General features: G+C 41.1%; 1 protein-coding gene across 1 annotated transcript; it reads left to right on the top strand.

Moving 5' to 3' along the window:
* The first annotated feature begins 2,527 nt into the window (after positions 1 to 2,527).
* Positions 2,528 to 10,399, top strand: ZAR1L (zygote arrest 1 like). The gene is made up of 4 exons (XM_047075484.1): positions 2,528 to 3,352; positions 4,117 to 4,209; positions 5,744 to 5,818; positions 10,162 to 10,399. The coding sequence occupies exons 1-4, from the start codon at positions 2,693 to 2,695 to the stop codon at positions 10,303 to 10,305; spliced, it is 972 nt and encodes a 323-aa protein (XP_046931440.1). The 5' UTR covers positions 2,528 to 2,692; the 3' UTR covers positions 10,306 to 10,399.
* Positions 10,400 to 25,663: the final 15,264 nt, after the last annotated feature.

Genomic DNA, 25,663 nt, shown 5'->3' with positions numbered 1-25,663 from the left:
GATGCTTGGTAACTCTGCAAAAACAAACAAACAAAAAAACACCAAATACACTTCACAGGGATGCAGTCCTTGTTAACTGGCTCTAAGGTACAATCAGAAGCAGGTAAACTTGCCTAAAGTTACATTGTTTCTTTACCTCGGTCCTATCTTCTGGAACGGTAGCTGAACTCACTGCGAGGATGGGAGCGTTCCGTGTTTGTGCTGTCCAACGGAGTCGCCACTAGCCACATGAAACATTTGAAACGAGGGAAGCGCGACTCAAGAACAGAATTTTAAATGTTTAGTTTCAATTAAGTTAACTAGTCATGTGCGGCTAGGGGATGCTGTCAGTGAGGGGTCCTATGAGAGGTAACTATCTTTGGACAATTTCAAATCAGTAAATCTTCGTAATACAGCAAATGCCGGAGGGTTTAAGCAAGACAGATACAGCGTACCAGGAGCTGTAAAACATTTTCCGGAATTACGATATTCCGTTAAAGTTAACTTCATCGTCTTTCCAATTAAGGAAACTTGAGACTGGGACATCTGGGGCAGCTAAGGGGCAAATCCTGGGCGGGTGGCGGGGACCGAAGCTGGGAAGTGGAGTCCCAAGGAAGCGCCAGGGCTCGAGTCCGCTCAGCGGAGGAGCCGAACCCCCGGCCCTTTCTCCCAGTCGGTGCGAGGTTGGCACCGACCGTAGAGGGCGGGAGGCCGCGGCTCCCACCCCGGGAACGAGAGGCGTTCCCCCGCCGCCTCACAACGGCCCGTCCGTCTCCACCCAGCCAACACTAACCGCCTCCGCTGGTGGAGCTCTTTTTGGCCGGAGAAGGCTGACAAAAACCGCGCCGGCACCTCGACCAGAAATCTGGGCCGCAGGCTCGTTTGCGCGGCGATCCACGGTTCTGACAACAAGCAAGGCGCGGAGTCCCAGCAGCTCCGCCTCCGTCGACCCTGTTTCAGACGCTCGCGCCAAAAGCCCGCTCCCTGCGCACGTCACGCGGTGACGCCATGACGCGCACGCAACGTGCGCGCCACCCGGAAGTCAGGCTCTGCAGAGTCCGTGTGGCGAAAGCCAAGCGCGTTTTCGGCTGCTGAGCGTCCGGTCCGGAACCGCGTAAAGACGGAGCTGGGGTGCTTCTTGTCTTCTCCCTGAGGCTTCAGAGTACCAGGCCGCGCTGCTGGGGGGGCGACCGCGCACAAAGTGTACTTCGCCACTCCTCATTCCCTCTGCCCCACCTCACGTTTGGGTGACCGCTAGGGTACACGGCCTGGGGTCTTTGAAAGACCTTTGTTCTCCCCTAAGAACGGCGTCCCCTAAAGTGGCCCACCTTGGGAACCCCCAGAGTGGGCCGTGGTTGTGGCTAACTGCTTTCCCGGTTGTGTGCTCTGCATAGAGTGGAAAGGGCTGAGATTTGAAGCCAGAGGACTTTAGTTCTAGTCCCCATGTTGCTCTTACGTGGCAGGTTTCCAAGACCTCTAAGCCTTGAAAAATTGTGAAATGACCGTAGCTCTCCTGCAGGTGTTCCCCTCTGCAGGCTTCCGTAGTATTTATATTCTTACAGCGGCCAATCACCCTGTTTTGTGCCTTTCTTTTCTCTAAGTCGCCTTGAAAGACTGGAATCTGTCCCCATCGTTCACAGGGTCTGTGACCTGGGTAGCAGGAAGCTTAATTACGGCTGGCTGGTATAACCTAAATTTTCTGGATTCTGGTGTGAGAGCTGCTTATAGACCTTGCTGCTGTCACAAAGCTCTTGAGCAGTAAACAATGAAACAACCTTAGATTAGACAAAGGGTGGGCTCTTCTTGGTTACATAAGTGTCGTTTTAGTTTGATCCTTTTCTTTTGTTCTAGCAGGAAGCCTTACCAGTACAGATAGCAAAGTTTAGGATCATCTAGGTCTCAATAGCAAAGGAACACACAGCTCTGATCGATCCTTACCCAGTTAGAGTTACCACTTAACACTCATGAATTACTCTGCTTTGTGCTTTATAGGTAATACCACATTTAATCTGGTAATAATCCTATAAACTAGTATTGTCAGATGGGGAAACCAAATCACCTGGTTAAGTAACTTGCCTGGTAACAAGGCCCAGGTTTCAGTTCAAGTCCTTTTGATTTCGGATACTTAACTATCCTGTGATTAAGTTTCCATTTACCCTCTAAATCAGAACAATTTGCTTTTTTCACCTTTTGGGACAGTGGCCCTCACTAGGAATGACTTAATGAGAGCTGTTGGCATACAGTACAACCTTCTAAAGTACATTTTCTCACCACATACACCCCCCCCCATAACTTTATTCTCTTTGCTCCTGTGGTACCAGGGCCTTTACATTCATTAACTCTGCCGTGATATACTTACTTCCATATACTCTTCTAGTATGCTCAAATCATGCTAATGAAAGCACGTGTGTGAGTAAGAAGTCTAAATGAAAAACAGCTTTGAAGAAAGATTCGGGAGGAGTGAGTTGAAGAGCTAGGAAGAGCAAATAGGTATCAGGTGGACATTAGACCTCTGTAGATGGGTAGATCTCCTGTCCTCCTTTAATTAGGGAAATAGGCAGCAGCTCCCATCAGAACCTGAAATAAATGGAGAAGCTTGGAATGGACCTAAACTAACTTGATCAGGAAAAAGAAGGGTGGATGAAGGTAGAAGGCAAAAGAAGGAGACAAAGCGCACTGGGGTTTGTGCTGTGCCTGGGTGCTGGGTGAGCAGATGGAACGCTTTGTCCGTGTTCCCTGTGGCTTATACCAGGGCTATGGGAATACGATGCCTTTGGGCCAGCCAGGACTCTATGAACACAAACAGCCTGACTGGAGGCGAAACACTGGTCCCCCCACTTTCCTGGCCAGGCCTGGGTTGCTGGTGCCCGCAAATGCCTCTGACTACTGTATGGACCCTTACAAGAGGGCGCAGCTTAAGGCCATTCTCTCCCAGATGAACCCCAGCCTGAGCCTGCGGCTTTGCAAGGCCAACACCAAGGAGGTGGGGGTGCAGGTGAGTCCGCGGGTGGACAAGTCCGTGCAGTGCTCGCTGGGTTCTCGCACCTTGCACAGCCGCTCCCCTTGGAGCAGCTCAGGTCACAAGGTACCCCTGCCGGCATGGGGAGTCTATTCACCAGTGATAGGTCGCAGGGGCTTGATCCAGCCGCGAAAGGAGGGGGAAGACCAGGAGAGGAAGGCACTTTTGGGTCCTGCGGAGGCCAGCCAGCAGCAGCAGCAGTCACCACCAATGCCAAGGTCTGAAGAGGACAAACAGGAGGAGCTTTGCCAGCATGGGTTGGGGGAGGAAGGTACCCCAAACCCTCAGGAAGGGAAGAGCAAGCAGACACAGGGAGTCGGTGGAGCAGATCTGCTCCGGAAACCCAACTTCCAGGTGAACTTTCTCCTCCCTGTCCTCAGTCCTCCGCTCGCCTTATCCTCTCTTTCCTCCTTTCCATTTCTGGGGTAACAGAGAAAAAAATCTTTCACTTTATACTTGATGAAGGAGAGGTAGTTCTGATAACATGTTTTAAATGGCCTATATGTTTTGTCACTTCTTGGTAGAATAGGGTGCTAACTTTAAGCATGCGAAACTCAGAAGTCTGGTAACCGTTGCTATTGGGAATGAGGAGATAAGATGGGGTTTCAGGTCTGCCAAATATGTGACCAGATTTTCTTTTGGGGGAGATTGTGCTGGTGGCATTGTTGAAAGAACGTTAGAAAAGTTTGAGAGACAGGAGAAATAAGAATCTCAGAGTAATCCCTGAGCAATGAAATGCTAAATTAGCATAGTAGCCTTGAGGATAGGTATGAGTGAAGTTAAGGAAGCTTTTTGTTTTTTCTTTTCAAATTTATTCATTTAATTTGAGCGAGAGAGAGTGTGCAAGTGGGAGAAGGGGGGGAGGGGGGGGGGGGAGAGAGAGAGAGAGAGAGAGAGAGAGAAAATCCCAAGCAGGATCTGCACTGTGTGAAGCCTGATGTGGGGCTCAATCTCACAAACTGGGAGATCATGACCTGAGCTGAAATCAAGAGTTGGATGCTTAACCAACTGAGCCACTCAGGTGGCCGGGCTTTTTGTTTTTTTATACAAAGCCACAAGGAAAGAGGATCTGGCTTTCCCCCCAAAGATTGTAAAAGACTTTTCCCCCTTATCTGCAGTTTTTGGAACCAAAATATGGCTATTTTCACTGTAAAGATTGTAAGACCAGATGGGAGAGTGCTTATGTGTGGTGCATTTCTGGAACTAATAAGGTAAGTAAAAGTGAGCGGGACATGGGAGGAGGATGGGGCAGACACAGATGTTACAGGGAGAGCGTTTCCTAATGGAACGTGACCACAATGCTATCTCATTCATTTGGCATCCTTCGTGCCAGGCACTTTATCGGTACGTGGTTAATGTTTGAACTGAACTGAATTGGACTGTCCACATGAACACTTGAGGCTCTCAGAACTGGTGTTACATTTAGCTTGTTAGTTCTGCGGAACAGAATTGCATGTTATTTCGGTGAACTCTTGTGTCCGGTGGAACTGTCTATAATCATTTTTTAGTTGGTGTGTTTTGAACCTGTTGAGACCTTGGCTCTAGGCAATTTCCATAGTTTGTCCACAAGGTGGAGCTACAAGAGAAATAATTTATTGTAAAGGTTCGCCTTGGACAGACTTGTGTAGGCTAAGCAGTTTTTCTCTCAATTGAATTAGTTGTCAACGCATTAAGATTGGGAAAGACTTTATGATCTGCATTTCCAGTTTCCCTGATTAGACTCTGGTCGCTATAGACTCGATGAAAACAGTAGGCTGGGGCGAAGCAGCTTCTCTCTCCTTTCACAGGGCTTGTGCACTTCATTTTGCAACAGCTGACATCTGGTCTATCTCATTAACTTCAACAAGCATTTGAGTTGGAGTCCCCTGTGCTTTCACGTTTTAGGTACTGCTTTTCTGGCTAAAGGCCTGTAGAAGGAGCGGGTAAGGAGGTGTGCTAAGACCTGAATGAAAACTTGACTTTTCATATTAGCCATTTACTAGACCCTGGAAGCAAATAGATTTTTATACTGTGCCAGAAGAAAAACAGTGGGTTTAATGAACACGCTCTGAGATGCTAGGATAAAAGGAACAAGACCTAGGACTCCTCCTTAAGAAATTTATTCTCCTAGGAGATAAGATGCAATGTGGTGATAGACACAGTGGCATTTGTGTCCCGGAAGTGATGCAGAAATAACACAGGAGGCGGCTGATTAACCCTGTCAGAGGGAAGGCATCATGACGTCCAGGCAGGATTTTTGAGGCTAACTAGGAGGAGTTCACCAACTGAAGCAGGGAGAAACTGTGCACCAGAGAAAGCAGAGTTGAGAAACAATATGTATGGGTGGTAACTATAAATAAATAAATAATTTGGAGTTCAAGTGGGGAAATAATGAGAAAATGAAAAAGTAGAAGCTAATAGACTAAGACAGAAAGCAAAGGTCAAGGGTTTGGCCTTCATGCAATGAATAAAATTATAATAGTTACTTCCCATTGAAGATTTTTACTGTGGTACTTTGTGTACATTAATGGTTGCCAGAATTATAGAAAAAGCAAGTGGTAGTATCTCAATTTTACAGGTAAGGAAATGAGGTTCAAAGAGTGAGAAAAAGGGACTGATAGCACTACTTAAGACCTCAGGGTAGAGGTTGGGCAAAAGCAGGGCACAAAGTGGGGAAGAGATTACTTAAGAACTGGGAGCCTAAGGTACATATAATCTTGTGTGTGTATATATATGTATATATAAAAACCCCTTATTTCTCTTTAGGTTTATTTCAAACAACTGTGTTGCAAATGCCAAAAGAGTTTTAACCCTTACCGAGTAGAAGCAATCCAATGTCAGGTAAGCATGTAGAGCACTTTTATTGAGTCTATAAGGTTACCATTCTTAAATATGAAGCTTCTGTGGCAAAATGTTAGGATTTGATAGTTTGGGTATTTGAATAGGAATGTTAAGTTTTCTATACCTTGAATTTTTATAACATTTTAGAAAAATAAATTCTGGATTTTGGGGGGTGTGGGAGAGGAGACATATTGACTCTTAAGTTGCTTTATACGGTATATTTATGTATGGGCCATATATGTTGTTTATCAAACACCCTTTGTGTAATTTGGATGTAGTAATTTTTTTTGAGTTTTTAAATTTTAATCCCAGTTAGTTAACATATAGTGTTACATTAATTTCGGGTGTATGATATAGTGTTTCAATAATCCCATATGGATGTAGTAACTTAATAGGGAACCTGTATTAAGCTTTTACTATGTACCAGACTTTGGGCTAAGTGCTTTACCTGCATTATCTCCTGTAATCTAAACTTTGAGGTAGGTGTTATCCCCATGTTCCAGACCAGAAGGCTAAAGTTGATGAAGAAATAACTTGCCCAAGTGTAAGCAAGTAGTAAATATTAGAACTTTGATCATATTTAATGGTGTCTCCAGGGTCTAGGAAGTCACAGAATTAGGTCTCTAAAACACCTTGTAGGAGACCTCTTTTTAAACTTTTCAGAGAAGTATGGCATAGTTGGTTTTCATAACTGAGACATTTTTAAGATCTCAATCCTTCACTTAAAAATATTTTTTGTCCTACTTAGGAATAAATATTTAAAAAACTAGTCTAACAGTTTATGAATGGTTTACCTTTATATTTTCTAGTTGGACATTCTCATTTAATCTGTTTATGTTTAATATAATGTAGGTTTAAATATATTTTCTTATATTCCTCTTGTGTTCCATTGAAGTAACTTTTTTTTAAATAAAAAAATAATTTCCCATCTCTATTATCTTGGTAGTTATTCATTGTTTGCTATTCTTCTGGCAGTCACCTTAGACATTCCAACATGATTCTTTGACCTATCAAAGTCTGCATAAATCATTAATAATACCTCTCCTTGACAATACAATGAACTTAGAACACTCTAACTCCTTACCACCTCATCCTAATTTATATACTACTGTTGTATATGTTAATTTTAAACATCATAAGGCGTTATTTTATATAGTCATTCATTTAGCTTTAGCTACACATATTTCCTTTCTGCTGCTCTTCATTCCTTTTTGTATCTGGGACCACTTTTCTTTTACATGAAGAATATGTTTTAATATTTACTGTAGCACAGGTCTGAAGGTGACACATCCTCTTTTGCCTGGATGATGGTTTAAAGGATAATTTTGCTGGGTATAGAATTTTTAGGTTGGCAGTAGTTTTCTTTCTGCTCTTTAAGGGTATGACCTTTATTATTTTTGAAGTTGGTTATTAGCATTACTAATTCCCCTTCTTAAATCTACTTGCTTTTAAGATCTTTCTCTCTGCTTTGTTTTTCAGTAGTTTTACAGTTAGATGCCTAGTTGTGGTTTCTTTGTATTTATCTGGTTGAGATTCATAGCATTTCTTGAATCTATAGCTTGAAGATTGTTACCTCTTTTGGAAAATTATCAGCTATAATCTCTTAAAATATTACTTACACCCCCATTATCTCTCTATTCCAGTTACTCATATTAGACCTTTAACCATATCCCTTATGCCTTTTATGTTCTTTTCTGTATTTCCTATGCTTTTGTCCCCCTTTGCTCCAGTTTGTATATCATCTACTAAAATAAACCTAAAAAAAATTTTAAAAATGTATTTTACAAAACCGCTGAGGTTAATGCTCTTTATCTCCCTTTTAGAAATGAAAACTTAGAGGTTCAATAGCTTCTCAAAGTTACAAGATAAAGAGTGAAAGGATTTTATGAGGTAGGTCTATTTCACATTTGAAGCAACCAGTGGAATAAGGCTGTAAGATAGGCCCTTGAATGAGATCTGTTAAAATGCTAAGAAACTTACACTAAAGGAAACTTATTTCACCTATGTCCTCATAATCGTTTGTATCTTAGCACACACTTTTATTTTATTTTATTTTTTTTTTAAATTTTTTTTTCCAACGTTTTTATTTATTTTTGGGACAGAAAGAGACAGAGCATGAATGGGGGAGGGGCAGAGAGAGAGGGAGACACAGAATCGGAAACAGGCTCCAGGCTCCGAGCCATCAGCCCAGAGCCTGACGCGGGGCTCGAACTCCCTGACCGCGAGATCGTGACCTGGCTGAAGTCGGACGCTTAACCGACTGCGCCACCCAGGCGCCCCTTAGCACACACTTTTAAATAAAGAGGCATAACATTACAGTCTCAGTAACTCCTCCCTGTTTGCAAATTTCAAGTACTCAGTCAGTGCTATGTAATGATCACATTTAAACAGAATTAGCTTAAGGTTTTGCCAAAATGTTGATGCTTCAAGGTTCCATAAGAGGGGGGGAAAACATCAGCCAATGGACATTTTACCCCGTAGTGCCCCATCTCTCACTCTGTCTTCCGTTTCTCTAATTCTTTCTTCAGCTATTTCCAATCTGCTATTAAATCCATCTGTTGAGTTGATTTAAGTTACTCTATTTTCAGTGCTATAATTTTTGTCTTTAAAAAATAACTTCCAGTTTTCTGCTGAACTTACCAGTCTTATTTCTTTGAACATGTTAAGCATAATTATCTTAAAATCTGTACTACTTAACTCCATTAACTTAATGCTCTATGGTTCTGTTGCTATCATTGTCATTTTCCATGTTTTTCAAATTTGTTGTTATATCTCCTCATGTACCTCATATGATTATTTTTGATTGAGTGTTGACTAGTGAATATGAAGAATTACAGTGATAATTTGAGGCCTAGGATAGTATCTTCCTTCACAGAAGATTTGCTTGCTTCTGGTGGGAAGATAGGGACTTTAACAATTAGATTGCTATTTTCTAAACAGGGTTGAGCTATTTTGAAACTGGGCTTTAGCATCTGTAAAAGCTGGTCAATTTTTGGTTCATCTTTATTCTTAGGTTGTAACCTTTCAGGGTCCCAACACAAAACCTGAACTGTTTACCAGGTCTTTCCCATTTTGGCATATTTAAGATTATCCATCAGCTACATTGACTTGTCAAACTTCCTTTCAGCTTTTCACTGTCCTTCATTTCTTCCAGAATTGGCAGACCTTTAGGGAGGAAATAGTCCTAAATGTCAGGTTCCCCTCCACTTCTGGGTTTCTTTCTCTAATGCTTTGATAATTCTGTAGTGCTTCAAATAGTTATTTTTAAAAGTTATTTCTTTAGCTCAGCTTTTCTGGTTATCCTAAGCAGGTGGCTTGGTCAAAACTACCTAGTACACCATTTCCAGAAACAGAAACCTACCTTTAGAGTAAATCCTTATTTATTTATATTTTTATTTATTTTTTCCACAGTAAGAGTATTGTGAGGATTAAATGGATTTATATAAAGTACTTAGAATAGTGCATGCAGCAAACACCATGTGAATAGTAGCTACTAGAATTTTCTTATAAGGATGCATACTTGTCACTGGAAGAGTGGAAGTTATAAATGTAGTACAATGTTTCATAAATAATTTAGACTTTGATTGGCAAAATGAAGATTCCTAGTTCCACAATATAAATTGTAAAGCTTGACTTTTTTTAGCTATGGTCACGTGCAGAAAATAGAGCAGTGGTCAGTTTTAAAGAAAAGCAGGGTTGACAGGGTGTACAAGGGCAGTACACTGGTCTCCATGGGGTGTGATTTTTTTTTTATTTTTTTTTATTTATCAGAATACCGAATGTGATAATGGTTAAGAACACTTTATAGTGAAGGTAAGGCATTTCTGGAGCAAGAAGAGAATTAGCTTCCTCTACAGTACCCTTCCCCCTAGTTGTGACAACCAAAAAGCATCTCCAGACATTGCCAGATGTCTGCTGGTGGGTACAGTACAGCTAGTTGAGACACTGCTCTAATGTTTTCAAATATTCCAGCCTAGATAATCAAATCGCTTAATACTTACTCACTGCCTCTCACCCCTACCAGGCTACAGATGTAAAAACCTATTAGTGAAGAAATTCTATAAACTCTAACTTCTCAAACCTTTTTCTGTCATGAGATCCTCTTGGTTGGCTTAGCAGTATTGTCTCAAATACCATCTTTGCTCTTTGATCTTGAAAAATGCATAGCATTTAATGGGATGTGAGTATCTCTGTACAACTTGGTCTAGGACTTCTCATAGGACTCAAAGGAAGATGACGATATCAAGGATCGGGATGGTGGGGAGAAGTATTTTAATTTGAGGATTATATTTGAAACACTGATTTAATTATTTAGTGTCCAAACTGTTCCTTGTTTTCTAAAGACCTGTTCAAAGTCTCGTTGTTCCTGTCCTCAAAAGAAAAGACACATTGATCTAAGGAGGCCGCATCGACAGGAACTGTGTGGTCGCTGCAAAGACAAGAGATTCTCCTGTGGCAATACTTACAGCTTTAAATACATCATGTGACAGGCAGTATGACTTGTACAGGACACCCAAACTTTCCTTGTAACTTACGGTACTGTTCCTTTTTTGCAACTTAGCTCTGACCTGGTATTGGAAAATGGACTAGGCTTTTCTACTTTTTGTAGGTTGCTTAACAATTGTACAGTGTGAGTAGAATAAAATAAATGCATGTAAAATAGACCATGAAGGCACATTAATTGGTGATCTCGGGGTAAAAACATCCATACAGTATTGGGAAATGGTAGATACTGTCACTTAGATGAAGGGAACAATAGTCATTTGACAAACTTTTATCAGCTGGTTGTTCTAAGCACTGGAAACACAGAGATGATGAGGGGCAAGGTCCTGGCCTTCAGCTATACATGATAATTATAGCAAATGCTTAAACAGCATTTATTATGTGCTATGGATTGTAACTCATTATAGCAGCCATATTAAGTGCAAACTATTATACCCCCTCTTAAGAGATAAGGAGAGGGAGCCACAGAGAGATCAAAGTGTAGAGCCAGGATTTGAACCCACATGGACTCTGACTTGCTCCATAGCTTGAACTACTGCATATATATGCACGTACATATATTTATGTATGTATATATACACACATAGTGTGTATATATATATACATATGTATACATATATATACATATATAAATACACCTATATATGTGTACATATAAGATACGTGTATTTTTTTCAGATTCAAATGTGGTAAGTGCTGTGAAGGGAACAGTGCTGTGATAGAGTGAGCTTTTAGGTAGGGTGGTTGGGATGAGGCAGCATGAGAATGGAGACCTGCAGGATAAGGGAGCTTAGAGAAAAGAAGATGGTCTTGACCCAAGGGAACAGAAAGCGCCAAGTCTCTGATCTGAGCAGGTGGGCCACATTCTTGGCATGGCCCAGGAATAGGAGCCCCTAAGACTAATGTAGGACAGAAGCTGGAGAAGACAGGGCTCAAGTTACAAACAGTTCTTTTGGCCTTAGCAAGCCTATGGCAGCCCATGAAGCAGTTTCAACAAGACATGACATCAGATTCTTACTTTAAAAAACTCTGTCAGGGAAAGACCAGGTAGAGTGGAAGGTGGGAGACCACTTAGGAGGTTCACGAATGCACAGGCAAAATGGTGGCTCAGACAAGGGTGGTGGCCATGGAGATGGAGAGAAGTACATCAATTCAAGATAATGTTGGAGTTATACAGGATTGGAAGTGGATGATGCAGAAATAAATGACTTTGATTTTCCTACTTTTTTTTTAAAGTTTATTTTGAGAGAGAGAGAGATCAGGAGCAGGGGAGGGGCAGAGAAAGAGGGAAAGAGAGAATCCCAAGAGTCTCCTCATTGTCCACGCAGAACCCCACACAGGGTTCAAACTTCAAAACCATGAGATCGTGGCCTAAACTGATACCAAGAATTGGTCGTTCACCTGCCTGAGCCACCCAGGCACCCTGAAATAAATGACTTTTCGATTTCTACATTTAGCTATGGGGCAGATGGAATTGAGAGGTATAACATTTAGGAGCAGGCTGTGGAGTCTTACTACCTAATTTAAAATCCTGGGTGTGGCAGATGTATGATTATGGACAAATCATGTGAATACCTTAAAGCTATGGCAGGTTCAGTTTCAGACCACCGCAGTAAAATATCTCAATAAAGTGAGTCAAATGAATTTCTTTTTTTTTTAGTGCATATAAAAGCTGTGTTTACATATACTGTGATTTATACTGTAGTCTCTTAAGTGTGCGATAGCATTATTACTAACAAAAATGTGTATACCTAATTCAAAATCACTTTATTGTTGCAAAGTGCTAGACATCATCTGAGCTTTTAGTGAGTTGTAATTTTTGCTGGGAAGGTCTTGGCTTGATGTTCATGGCTGCTCGCTGATTAGGGCTGTGCTTGCCTGCTGACTGATTAGGGTGGTTGGCGTGGCTGTGGTAATTTCTTAAAATAAGATAACAGTGAAGTTTGTGCCTCATCCATTGACTCTTCCTTTCATAAATAGTTTCTCTGTAGCATGTGATAGCATTTTACCCACAGTAGAACTTCTTTCAAAATTGGGGTCAATCCTCTCAAACTATACAGCTGCTTTATCACCTAAGTTGACATAACACCCTAAATTCCTCATTGTCATTTCAACAATATTCACAGCATTTTCACCAGGAGTAGATTCCATCACAAGAAACCATTTTTATTGCTCATTCATCAGAAGCAATTGCTCCTCCATTAAAGTTTTCTCATGAGATTGCAGCAATCCGGTCACATCTTGAGGCTCCACTTTTAACTCCAGTTCTCTCGTTATTTCCACCATATCTGCAGTTACTTCCTTCACTGAAGTCTTGGATCCCTCAAAGTCATCCATGAGGGTTGGAACAAACTTCCTCCAAACTCCTAGTAATGTTGGTATCTTCTCATAAATCACGAATGTTCTTACTGGCATCTAGAATGGTGAATCCTTTTCAGAAGTCTTTCCGTTTACTTTGCCCACATCCATCAGAGGAGTCACAACTATGACAGCTATAGCCGTATGAAGTGTATTTCTTAATTTTTTAAATGACATTGATTCATTTTTGAGAGGCCGAGATGCAGCAAAAGCAGGGGAGGGGCGGAGAGAGTGGGAGATAGAGAATCTGAAGCAGATTCCAGGCTCTGAGTTGTCAGCACAGAGCCCGATGCAGGGCTGGAACCCACAAACTGTGAGATCATGACCTGAGCCGAAGTTAGATGCTAGAAGTGTATTTAAGATTTGAAGGTCAGAATTATTCCTTTATCTATGGGTTGTAGAATGGATTGTATGTTAGGTGTGAAAAGAACCTTAATGTCACTGTACGTTTCCATCAGGTTTCTTGGGTGACCAGGTACATTGTCCGTGAGCAGTAATATTTTGAAAGGAATCTTTTTCTGAGCAGTAGGTCTCAATAGTGGGCTTGAAATGTTCAGTAGAACATGTTGTAATGGGGCGCCTGGGTGGCGCAGTCGGTTAAGCGTCCGACTTCAGCCAGGTCACGATCTCGCGGTCTGTGAGTTCGAGCCCCGCGTCAGGCTCTGGGCTGATGGCTCGGAGCCTGGAGCCTGTTTCCGATTCTGTGTCTCCCTCTCTCTCTGCCCCTCACCCGTTCATGCTCTGTCTCTCTCTGTCCCAAAAATAAATAAAAAACGTTGAAAAAAAATTAAAAAAAAAAAAACAAAAACATGTTGTAAACAGATGTGCTGCCATCCAGGCTTTATTGTTCCATTTACAGAGCACAGGCAGAGGACATTTAGCATAATTCTTAAGGGCCCTAGGATTTTCAGAATGATAAATGAGCATTGCCTTCAGTCTCAAACCAGTTGCATTGACCCGTAGCCAGAGAGTCAGCCACACATTGACTTCTCTCTAGTTCTGAAAGTCCTCAATGGCCTCTTCTTCCAACAGAAGGCTGTTTTGTCTATATTGACAATCTGTTGTGTAGTGTAGCCACCTTCATGAATTATTTTAGGCAGATCTTCTGGATCACTTGCTGTTGCTTCTACACCAGTGCTTACAGCTTCACCTTGCACTTTTACGGAGACGGCTTCTTAAACCTCCTGAACCCACCTCTGCTGGTTTTAAACTTGTGTAGCATCCTTACCTCTCTCTGCTTTCATAGAATTAGAGTTAGGGCCTTGCTCTGGATCAGGCTTTGGCTTAAGGGAATATTGTGGCCGGTTTGATCTATCCAGACACTTAAACTTTCTCTGTATCTGCAATAAGGCTATTTCACTTTCTTATTTGTGTCTTCACTGGCATAGCACTTTTAATTTCCTTTGAGAACCTTGCCTTTGCACTCACAACTTGGCTACCTCTTTGGCACGAGAGACCTAGCTTTGGGCCTATCTCGGCTTTTGACATGCCTTCCTCACTGAGCTCTATCATTTCTAGCTTTTGACTTAAAGTGAGAGGTGAGTGACTCATCCTTTCACTTGAACACCTAGAGGCTACTGTAGGGTTACTCACTGACATAATTTCAGTATTGTGTCTCAGGCAGAAGGGAGGCCTGAGGAGAGTGAGAGAGATGGGGAGGATGGCTTGTTGGTGGTACAGTCAGAATACATCCGACATTTACTGGTAGTTTTTTATTTTGTGGGCTAAGCTTTGGCACCCCGAGACATTACCATAGTAACATCAAAGATTACTGATAAAAGACCATCAAAAAATGTGGTGAAAAGGTAGAAATATTGTGAGAATCACCAAAATGTGACATACTCACCAAGTGAGTAAATGCTGTTGGAAAAAATGGCACCAAGTCTTGCTTGATAGAGTTGCCACAAACCATCAATTTGTTAAAACGAAAACAAACCGTATCTGCAAAGGGCAGTAAGATGAAGCCCAATCAGACAAAGTATGCCTGTACTTAACTCTCCATGTCTCAGTTACTCTTCTGTAAAATGGGAACAATAATCGTACCTGTCCCTTAGCGGTAGTATGAGGACTAAAGGAGCTGATACATGTTCTGCATTGAGGATCATACCAATATCATTGTGAGAGCTTGGTAAATTGAATTTTTACTTTGGTGGAACTCAGTAGTGAGATGGGGAGAGTTTCTTTTTCAACACACCAGGTTTGAAATATTTGAGACCTCCAAATGCACATGTCCTGTAGGCTGTTGAGTATATGAATTTGGGATTTAGGAGAGCTGTCAGAGCTATGGCAGAGATTTGGAGATAAAAAAAATAGAGTTCTTAAAGCCTTGGATCTGGACAGGACCACGTGGGAAGAAAGTACAGCCCAAGGCTCTGGGGCACATGAACATTTACAGCAACGATCCCAAAACGTTCACGTTCCAGGAGTTATCTGGTGATCATGTTAATTGAGGATTGTGATTGAGTAGGTTTGGGGTCTGAGTCTGCAAACCTAACAAACTCCCAGATGCTATCAATGCCCCTGGTCTTCTGGATCACACTTAGAGTAACAAGAGGTTAGAGGTAAAATAGGAGGTCAAGAGGGATAGGAAGAGGATGGTGTCACGAAAGCAAAGCTAAAACAGGATTTTGAGGCTGGTTGAGTCCATACCTGTGGTGAGTGAGAAAGATGCAGATAGACCTCTCTGTTGGAATGGTGACGTGAAGGTTGCTGGTGATCTTGAAAAGAGAAGTTCTGATAGAATGGTAGGATGGAAGCCAGAGTAAAGAAAGTCAAGACCATGAATAGAGAGAATACTTTGGAGAAGTTTTGCTGGTAAAAAAACTGAGAAATTGGAGATAGCCAGAAGGGCTTTTGGGGGGAATGTGAGGCATTAAGTTTGTACGTTAATGGAAATAATTCAGTAGAGAGAAGTTGATGATACAGCTGATAAAGGATCTGCCCATAGGAGCAAAGCCTTTGAAAAGGGAGAAGAGATGAAATCCAGAGCACAAGTGGAGTGACTAGGTCTGAGTGGAAAGAGTAAATTTTTTTAAATTAATTTTTTAATGTACACCCAAGTTAGCATATAATGCAACAATGATATCAGGAGTAGATTCCTTAATGTCCCTTACCCATTTAGCCCATCCCCCCTCCCACAACCCCTCCATCAACCCTCTGTTTGTTCTCCATATTTGAGAGTCTCTTAGGTTTTGTCCTCCTTCCTGTTTTTATATTATTTTTGCTTCCCTTCCCTTATGTTCATCTCTTTTGTATCTTAAAATCATCACATTCCAGTGATGTCATGATATATCTTCCTCTAATTTCAGTTAGTGTAATACCCTCCAGTTCCATCCATGTAGTTGCAAATGGCAAGATTTCATTCTTTTTGATTGTCGAGTAATACTCCATTGTATATGTATACCACATCTTCTTTATGCATTCATCCATCAATGGGCATTTGGGTTCTTTCCATACTTTGGCTATTGTTGATAGTGCTGCTATAAACATTTGGGTGCATGTGCCCCTTTGAATCAGGGGCACTGCTGTATCCTTTGGATAAATACCTAATAGTGCAAATGCTGGGTCGTAGGGTAGTTCTATTCTTAATTTTTTGAGGAACCTCCATATTGTTTGCCAGAGTGGCTGCACCAGCTTGCATTCCCACCAACAATGCAAAAGAGATCCTCTTTCTCCACATCCTCGTCAACATCTGTTGTTGCCTGAGTCATTAATGTTAGCCATTCTGACAGGTGTAAGGTGGTATCTCATTGTGGTTTTGATTTGTATTTCCCTGATGATGAGTGATGTTGAGCATTTTTTCATGTGTCTGTCAGCCATCTGAATGTCTTCTTTGGAGAAGTGCCTATTCATGTCTTTTGCCCATTTCTTCACTGGATTATTTGTTTTTTGGGTGTTGAGTTTGATAAGTTCTTCGTAGATTTTTGGATACTATCCCTTTATCTGATATGTCATTTGCAAATATCTTCTCCCATTCCATCTTTTGCCTTTTAGTTTTTCTGATTGTTTCCTTCTCTGTGCAGAAGCTTTTTATTTTGGTGAGGTCCCAAGTGTTCATTTTTGCTTTTGTTTCCCTTGCCTCCAAAGTTGTGTTGAGTAAGAAGTTGCTGCAGCCGAGGTCAAAGAAGTTTTTGCCTGCTTTCTCCTCTAGGATTTTGACAGCTTCCTGTCTTACATTTAGGTCTTTCATCCATTTTGAGTTTATTTTTGGATATGGTGTAAGAAAGTGGTCCAGGTTCATTTTTCTGCATGTCGCTGTCCAGTTTTCCCAGCATCATTTGCTGAAGAGATTGTCGTTATTCCATTGGATGTTCTTTCCTGCTTTGTCAAAGATGAGTTGGCCATACGTTTGTGGGTCCATTTCTGGGTTCTCTATTCTGTTTCAATATTCTATTGGAAAGGTTGGAGCACCTAGAACATGGGGCTAAAAGACAGGCTTATGGATTTGGGGTGAAGATGAGACCCTGTGATTTGTGTTATTTACTCAATGCGTTATGAAGCACAGTCTTCAGCTGAGGCGGGATAGGAAGGGAAAGGCATGGGAAGCTGATGAGGAAAAAGCAAGGTAGAAGAAAGTACTAGGAATTTGACATTATCAGGCAAGGGCAATTGTAGGATTTTCTGATAGCTTTGGGAGCTCATTTGGAGACTTGGTGCTATTTGAACTAGGTTTGCTTGCAGTTGTGTTCTAGAAATGTCATGTGTAAACAAATCTGGTGCAGGTGTGGAAAGTGTAGACCATAGTTGTAACTAGTTGAGTGAGATAGGTGTAAGATATTTGAGAATGTCAGCAAGGGAGTGATTATAGTCCCTGAAATTGAAACTTGTTCAGCAGAGAGCAGCTAGGGGTTGGGTACTGGGAAAAGTAGTGAGTTCTACAGATTATTATTCACGATGGGAAAAGAACTATGAGATCAGGTAGGGGCTAGAGTAAAAGGGAACTGGAAGGATTCCTGAGTGGGGTGCTGAAAGGTGAGTTCCTGCAGCTGGTAGACTTAGTGCTGCTTATAGGGTTTTAGTATAGCTGTGAAATTGGGTGGTCAAGGTGGAGTAGAGGGGTGAAGACCCCTGAAGGTAAAAATGCTAAAACTGACGGGACAGAATTTTCTGTGGGTCATGCATGAGGATGTTGGGAGTCCCTGAGAACAGTATCAGAAGTTGGGGTGAAGAAGGTAGTGAGCAATTACCTATAGTTTTAGGGGGTGTGAACAGGAGGGTTTTTGATCAGCAGATATCAACCACAGCTGTCACTTAAAATCATAGGAAGAACTTTATAAATTTACTAAGGCAGAGCCCTCCCTTCAGGGTTTGATTTAAGGAGTCTGGGGTGGGGCCTGTGCCTTTGAATCTTTAACAAGTTTCCTTAATGATTCTATTGTACAGCCAAGGTTCACAACCACTCCTGTGGTGATGGTGATTGGGTTGGGGAAGGACTGCTAATACAGCTGGGTGGCATGAATTTCCAAGTCTCTGGACTTTTTGAAATAGAAGTGAGGAGAAAAGGGTTGGAAATAGTAGAGAGGAGCAAGGGGGAGTTTTCTCAACATCATTGCTCAGGAAGTTCCAGAAGTTGGTGGCAGGTGGTGAAAGTTCTTGGAACCTGAATTAGTGCACAGTGTTAGAGCAAGAGATTGCTGTTAAAATCAGTGTCTGGGCTGGAAGAGATGGTCACAGAAGGAAGCATCTGCTAAGAAACTGATCTGTAAGTGGACTTCAGTGAATTCTAGCCAGTCCCTTCCTGTGACCTTAAATACAAAGTCAAAAATCGATGACAGATTTGGGGTCGAATCACTACACAAATTGTGTATATTGAAAAACAATGGGTAGTGTGCTTTAGAAGAAAGAAAGAACACTTGGGGCACCTGGGTGGCTCAGTCAGTTGAGTGTCTGACTTCGGCTCAGGTCATGATCTCATGGTTTGTGAGTTTGAGCCCCATGTCAGGCTCTGTGCTGACAGCTCAGAGCCTGGAGCCTGCTTAGGATTCTGTGTCTCCCTCTCTCAGCCCCTCCCTGCTTATGCTCTTTCTCTCAAAAATAAATAAAAACATTAAAGAACACTTTGCTGTATAATTTATTCTAATTAAATGTCTTTCAAATATGGGATAGTTATTAATAATTGCTTATTTGGTAGTCCCTGCTCTGGATTTGACTGAGGGAGTCTTTATTTTTGACAAGCACCCCCTGGTGATTCCTTTTTTTTTTTTTTAGATTAAAGTTAATGTATTAGAGTGCTCAAGCATGTGTGACTGGGGGAGGGGCAGAGGGAGAATCCCAAGCACGCTCTGCATCATCAGAGCAGAACCTGATGTGGGGCTCAATCTCAAGAACCAGGAGATCATGACCTGAGCCAAAATAGTTGACCCTTAACCACCTGAGCCACCCAGGTGCCCCCAACTGGTGATTCTTAGGTTTGAGAATCACTAAGGCAGAGTTTCAATCTTGGCAACAGACTTCAACTTTTTTTTTTTTTTTGAGAGGGGGGAGTGGGTGGGCAGAGCATGAGCAGGGGAGGGGCAAAGAGGGAGAGGGCGACACAGAATCCAAAGCTGGCTCCAGGGTCTAAGCTGTCAGCACAGAGCCCAATGTGGGGCTCAAACTCCTAAACTGTGAGATCATGACCTGAGCTGAAGTCAGACACTTAACCAACTGAGCCACCCAGCCACCCCCAGATTCCAACTTCTAAACACTCCTGGAATTCGAGCATACTTCACACTTATGGAGCCTGGGTATTGGTATGTTAACTTTCCCACATGATGTAACACACAACTAGAGTTTCAAATTCATTGCCTTTACCTTCTGATTCTTACAAGGGAGATAGGTGAGTGTTCTGGTTTTTTTTTTTTTCTTCAGTAGTTTTAAAGACCATCTGTATGTCTTTAGTACAGACTTCTCAACACCAGACTTGCATATCCACCCATTTGCTCACCATCTGGTCTTAGTTGTATAATTAGGTATCTCATTGTTAACCTACCTGAAAATTAAATCGTGATTTCCACCTCTCAAACATACACTTACTCATCTCCGTAAATGGAAATTCTATTCTTCCATTGGTTCGGACCAAATTTTGGAGTCTCTTACATTTCACATGTCATCAAGTCCTGTTAGCTCTACCTCTGAAATATTTCCAGAACATACTAACTTGTAATCACCTCTGTTGCCACTACCCCAGTCCCAGCCTTCATTACCTATTGACTGTACTATTATAACAGCCTTCTAGCTGGTCTTTCTGCTCCTGCCCTTCTATAGTCTATTTTGCACATAGCAGCCAGAGTGACCCTTTTCTAAAAATTTGCTTTTATTGTGGTGAAATGTATATAACATGAAATTTGCCATTTTAAATGCACAATTGAGCAGCATTAAGTACATTCACAACATTATACAACCATCGCCACTATTTCCAGTGCTTTTTCATAACTTAAATATATCCTCTGTAAGGATAATGTTTTTTAATGTTTGTTTGGGGGGAGGTTGAGGGAGAGAAAGAGAAGGAGCAGCAGAGAGAGAGAGAGAGGTAGAGAGAGGGAGATAGACAATCCCAAGCAGTGTCCGTGCAGAACCCAACATGGGGCTCGAACTCATGAACCATGAGATCACAACCTGAGCCAAAATCAAGAGTTGGATGCTTAACTGACTGGGCCACCCAAGTACCCCAAACAGAATAATTCTTTTACAACAAAAGCATGTCACTGCTCTGCCGCCCAAATCCAGTGACTTTCCATTTCACTCAGTAAAGAATCAAGTCCTGCCTGACTCACATAACCTTTTCTGCTGTCCTCTCTGACCACTCTCCTCTTCACTCATTTTACTCTAGTCACTGGCTTCCTTCCTGTCCTTTCAACAATGGGATCATGCTCCTGCTTCAGGATCTTTGCATTTGTTTTCCCCTTTGCTGATATGCTCTTTCCCCCAGATGCTCGTATTGTGTCCTTAGTTTCTTTCCGACCTCTTCTCTGATCTTATTAAGGCTTTGACCCCCTTCTGAAGTAGCACCACACTACAGTTACTCTCTGTCCTTGTTTTGTTCATGGCACTCAACACGACCTGGCATAAAGAAACCAGTACATCTTCCTCCAGTAAAATGTAAGCTCCTTGAATAGAGAGCTGTCATATGTTTTTGCAACTGGAGAACCCCTGAAACCATGCCGAGCTCACATTGGGCACATAAATATTTGTGAATGAAGGAAAAAACTCAGCTCATGATAGGTATTCAAATGTTAATAATCCTAAGTAAGTGTATCAAAAACTTAAAACACCCAGGTTTATGGAGGTATAATAGGCCATAAAATTCACCTGTAGTCACTTTTATATTCAGGCAGGTATTTGGAAGCAGGGATAAGCTATTGATACAAGCAGCAGGAGGTACCCTTATTTCTATGATTCTACAATTAATTTGCTGAAAAGAACAGTGTTAGGATTTGGAACCAGAAGCACCTTAAGACGTGCCTCTGTGCGTGTTTGTGTATGCATGTCCGTTCGTGTGTCGTGTAATGACTACAAGCATCTTAATCACAGCTGTACTAACATTCTTAAGTGTTCTCGCCAATGAGTGGGAATAATACGTATCTCTAAAATGTATGGTGCTCTAAGACACTCTATTTGGAGAATATAATTTTAATCGACTTAAGTCCAAGTTACAGTGCACCTATTTAAATTGCTTTTATGCCAGTGGATAAAAAGTGTATAATGTTTTGGTGCCAGAAAGCACTGAGATATGAGGAGACATTTCTCTTATGAAAGCGCCTATTAGATATCTACTCTCTCCTTTGGGTGGATATCTCTACACCTCATCTCCTCCCCATTTCTTTGGTTCCTGGAGAGGTGAAAAATTAATGCTTCAGTAACAGGTATAACACTATACCCAGGAGATTTGACTGCAGGTCTGCAGTTCTTACTGGGCTCAGCTAGTGTGGGGCTGAAGCTTTAAAGGGCCTTTCTTTTACACAGTTTTCCTCACCTACGTTAGAAGGAGAGGAGGCTAAGAAATAGAGGAAAAGTAGAACATTTCCACATTAGCAAATCTGTTGTTTTATAAAATTAAGAATTAAACCTCCACATTTTATTACTATAGGTTACAATGTACTGTTGAAATTTCTTTGTTTTCTCCTTCTCTTTTCTTTCTTTTAATTCCAGTGTAGTTAGCATAGGGTGTTATGTTCATTGAAGGTATACAATACAGTGATTCAAGAATTCCATATATTACTCAGTGCTCATCAAGATAAGTGTGCTCTTAATTCCCTACACATATTTCATTCATTCCCCCACCCACCTCCCCTCTGGTAACCCTCTGTTCTCTGTAGTTAAGAGCCTGCTTTTTGGTTTCTCTCTTTCCCCCCCGCCCCCTTTATTCATTTGTTTCTTAAATTCCATACACAAGTGAAATCATATGGTATTTCTCTTGCTCTGATTGGTTTATTTTGCTTAGCATTATACTCTCTTGGTCCATTCCTTTGTTGCAAAGAGCAAAATTTCCTTTTTTAGGACTGAATATTCCATTGCACATGTGTATGAATATGCATGTATACATACATATGTACATACATTACATACATACCACCTCTTTCTCCATTCATGTATCAGTGGATACTTGGGCTGTTTCCATAATTTAGCTATTGTGATAATGCTGCAATAAATCTAGGGGTGCACGTATCCCTTTGAATTAGTGTTTTCGTATTTTTTTGGGTAGATACCTAGTAGCGCAATTGCTGGACCATAGGGTAGTTCTATTCTTAACTTTCTGAGGATTTTCCACACTGCTTTCCACAGTGGCTGCACCAGTTTGTATTCCCACCAACAGTGCGGGAGGGTTCCCCTTTCTCCACATCCTCACAAACATGTGCTGTTTCTTGGTTTACTGATTTTAGCCATTCTGTCAAGTGTGAGGTGATATCTCATCGTAGTTTTGATTTGCTTTTCCCTGATGATAAATTATGCTGAGCCTCTTTTTGTGTGATACCACCGGCTTTGCTTTTCTTTTTCAAGATTGCTTTGGCTCTTCAAGGTCTTTTGTGGTTCCATACAAATTTTGGGATTGTTCTAGTTCTGTGAAAAGTTGCTATAGGTATTTTGGTAGGGTTTCTATTAAAGCTATAGATTGCTTGGGATGGTATAGACATTTTAACAATATTTGTTCCTCAAACCCATGAGCATGCATTCCCCCCCCCCCGCCATTTCTTTGTGTCATCTTCAATTTCTTTCATCGTTTTATAGTTTTCAGAATATAGGTGTTTCACCTCTTTGGTTGGGTTTATTTCTAGGTGTCTTATTATTTTTGGTGCAGTTGTAAATGGGATTGTGTTAATTTCTCTTTCTGCTGCTTCATTATTAGTACATAAAAATACAAGATTTATGCACATGGACTTGGTATCTTGTGGTTTTACTGAATTCATTCACCAGTTCTAGTAGTTTTTTGAGTCTTGTAGGCTTTCTCTGTATAGTATCCTGTCATATGCAAATAGTGAAAGTTTTACTTTCAAAAGGCAATTTGGTACCTTTTGTTTATGTTGTCTGATTGCTGTGGCTGAGACTTACAGTACTATGTTGAATAAAAGTGGTGAGAGTGGGCATCCTGGTCCTGTTCCTGTCCTGAGGGGAAAAGCTCTCAGTTTTTCCCCATTGAGTATGATATTCACTGTGCATTTTTCCATATATGGCCTTTATTATAAAGTATGTTTCCTCTAAACCTACTTTGTTGAGCTTTTATCATGAATGGATCTTGTCAAAAGTGTGTGTGTGTGTCCATTGAAATGATCACATGGTTTTTATTCTTTTATTGATGTGATGTCACATTGATCTGTGAATATTGAACCACTCTTATATTCTGAGAATAAATCCCACTGGATTCAGGTGAATGATTTTTTTTTTTTTTAACGCATTGTTGGATTCATTTTGCTTGTATTTTGTTGAGGATTTTTACATCTATGTTCATCAGATTTTGGCCTGTAGTGTTTCTGTTTGTTTTCTTTTTGTTTTTGTGGTGGCTTAATCTGGTTTTGGTGTCAGGTTGATACGATCAATCATAGATTGAATTTGGAAGTTTTGCATCCTCTTCTATTTTTTTCAAACAGTTTGGGAATAGGTATTATTAGCTCTTCTTGAGATTTTTGGTAGAATTTGCCTTTGAAGCTCTCTGGTCATGGATGTTTTTTGGGGGTTTTTGGATTACTGATTCAATCTCCTTGCTGGTACCCAGTCTGTTCAAATTTTCTATTTGATCCTCCTTCAGGTCTGGTAGGTTATGTGTTTCTAGGAATTTACCCATTTCTTCTAGGTTGTCTAATTTGTTGGCATATACTCTCATAATATTCACATATAGTTGTTTATATTTCAGTGTTATTTCTCCTCTTTCATTTGTGATTTTTGTTTTCTCTCTGTTTCTTTCTTTCCTTTTTTTTTTTTTTATGAGTCTGGCTAGAGATTTATCAATTTTGTTGATTTTTTAAATAATTAGTTCCTGGTTTCATTGATCTATTTTACTGTGTTTTTAGTTTCTGTATCATTTTTTTTCTGCTCTAATCTTTATTATTTCTTGTGTAAGGTTAGAGTGTTGGAGATTTTTCTTCTTGACATAGGCCTGTATTGCTATAAACTTGTCTCTTAGGACCACTAATGCTGCATCCCAAAGTTTTGGACTGTTGTGTTTTCATTTTCACTTATTTGCATGTATTTTTTAATTCCTTCTTTTATTTCCTGGTTGATCCATTGTTTGTTAGCATGTTATTTAATCTCCATGCATTTGTGGTCTTTTCAGATTTTTTCGTGGTTGACTTCTAGTTTCATAGTGTTGTAGTCAGAAAAGATGCATGGTATGATATTGATCTTTGTGCATTTGTTACGACTTGTTTTGTGGCCTAATATATGATCTATTCTAGAGAATGTTCCATGTGCATTTGAAAAGAATGTGTATTCTGCCATTTTAGGATGGAATGTTCTGAATACATCTGTTAAATGTTCTAGGTTGTCATTGAAAGCTAGTATTGTTGACTGTCTATTTGGATGATCTGTCCATTGATGTAAGTGGGGTGTTAAAGTCCCCTACTATTGTATTACTACCAATTCCTTTGTTTCTTATTAACTGTTTTATGCATTTGGGTGCTCCCATGCTGGACACATAAGCTCAGCACAGCTCCCAAGGTGGGGAGGGTGAAGTTTTAATAAGTTGTACATGTGTTCCATGGGTGGTCAGGAGTATAGTGTTGGCAAGATTTGCCTAGGTGTTCTGGGGGAGTTGATCCACAGCACTGGGACTGAGGCAGGTCTGGCTGGGGAGGGCAAGGCCTGGTGCAAGGAAGTTAGTGAGTTGTGGAGCCTTGCTGGTTCCTGCAGGTGGCTGTGTGTTTATGATGAGGGGCAAGGGAGGGAAATGGCACCTGCCAGCTCTTTTGTTCCTGAAGTCCCTTAGCAAACTCAGATTAGTAACTAACTCTCCTTCCTATAAGCTCCAGTTGCCTTTCAAACTGCTGTTTCCAAGCTATATCTCTATGGCTTGTGTGTTGTGCTGGATCTTTAAGGGCAAGGTCTCAGCTTCCTATTGGTCTCTGGGCTTCCTCAAAGCAGAGACTGATTTTTAAATTTCCAGGCTTTATTGCTTTGACCTACGTGTCTGTTTTTGTGCCAATACCATACTGTCTTGATGATTATAGCTTTGCAAGACAGGCTAAAGTCTGGGATTGTGATGCCTCCAGCTTTGGTTTTCTTTTTCAACGTTACTTTGGCTATTCTTTGAGAATCTAGAAATGGACCCACAAATGTATAGCCAACCAGTCTTCAACAAAGCAGGAAAGCATATCCAATGGAAAAAAGACAGTTTCTTTTAGCAAATGGTGCTGGGAGAACTGGACAGCAGCATGCAAAAGGATGAACCTGGACCACTTAAACCATACACAAAAATAAATTCAAAACGGATGAAATACCTAAATGTGAGACAGGAGCCATTAATAATCCTAGAGGAGAAAATAAGCAGCAACCTCTTTGACCTTGGCCACAGCA

The sequence above is a fragment of the Lynx rufus genome, unplaced genomic scaffold, assembly GCF_022079265.1.
Source record: "Lynx rufus isolate CCGP_SWC_20201006 ecotype Redwood Valley unplaced genomic scaffold, mLynRuf1.p SCAF_1, whole genome shotgun sequence".
NCBI lineage: Eukaryota > Metazoa > Chordata > Mammalia > Carnivora > Felidae > Lynx > Lynx rufus.
Note: the sequence above shows the minus strand (reverse complement) of the source record. Positions and strands in the feature narration are given on the sequence as shown.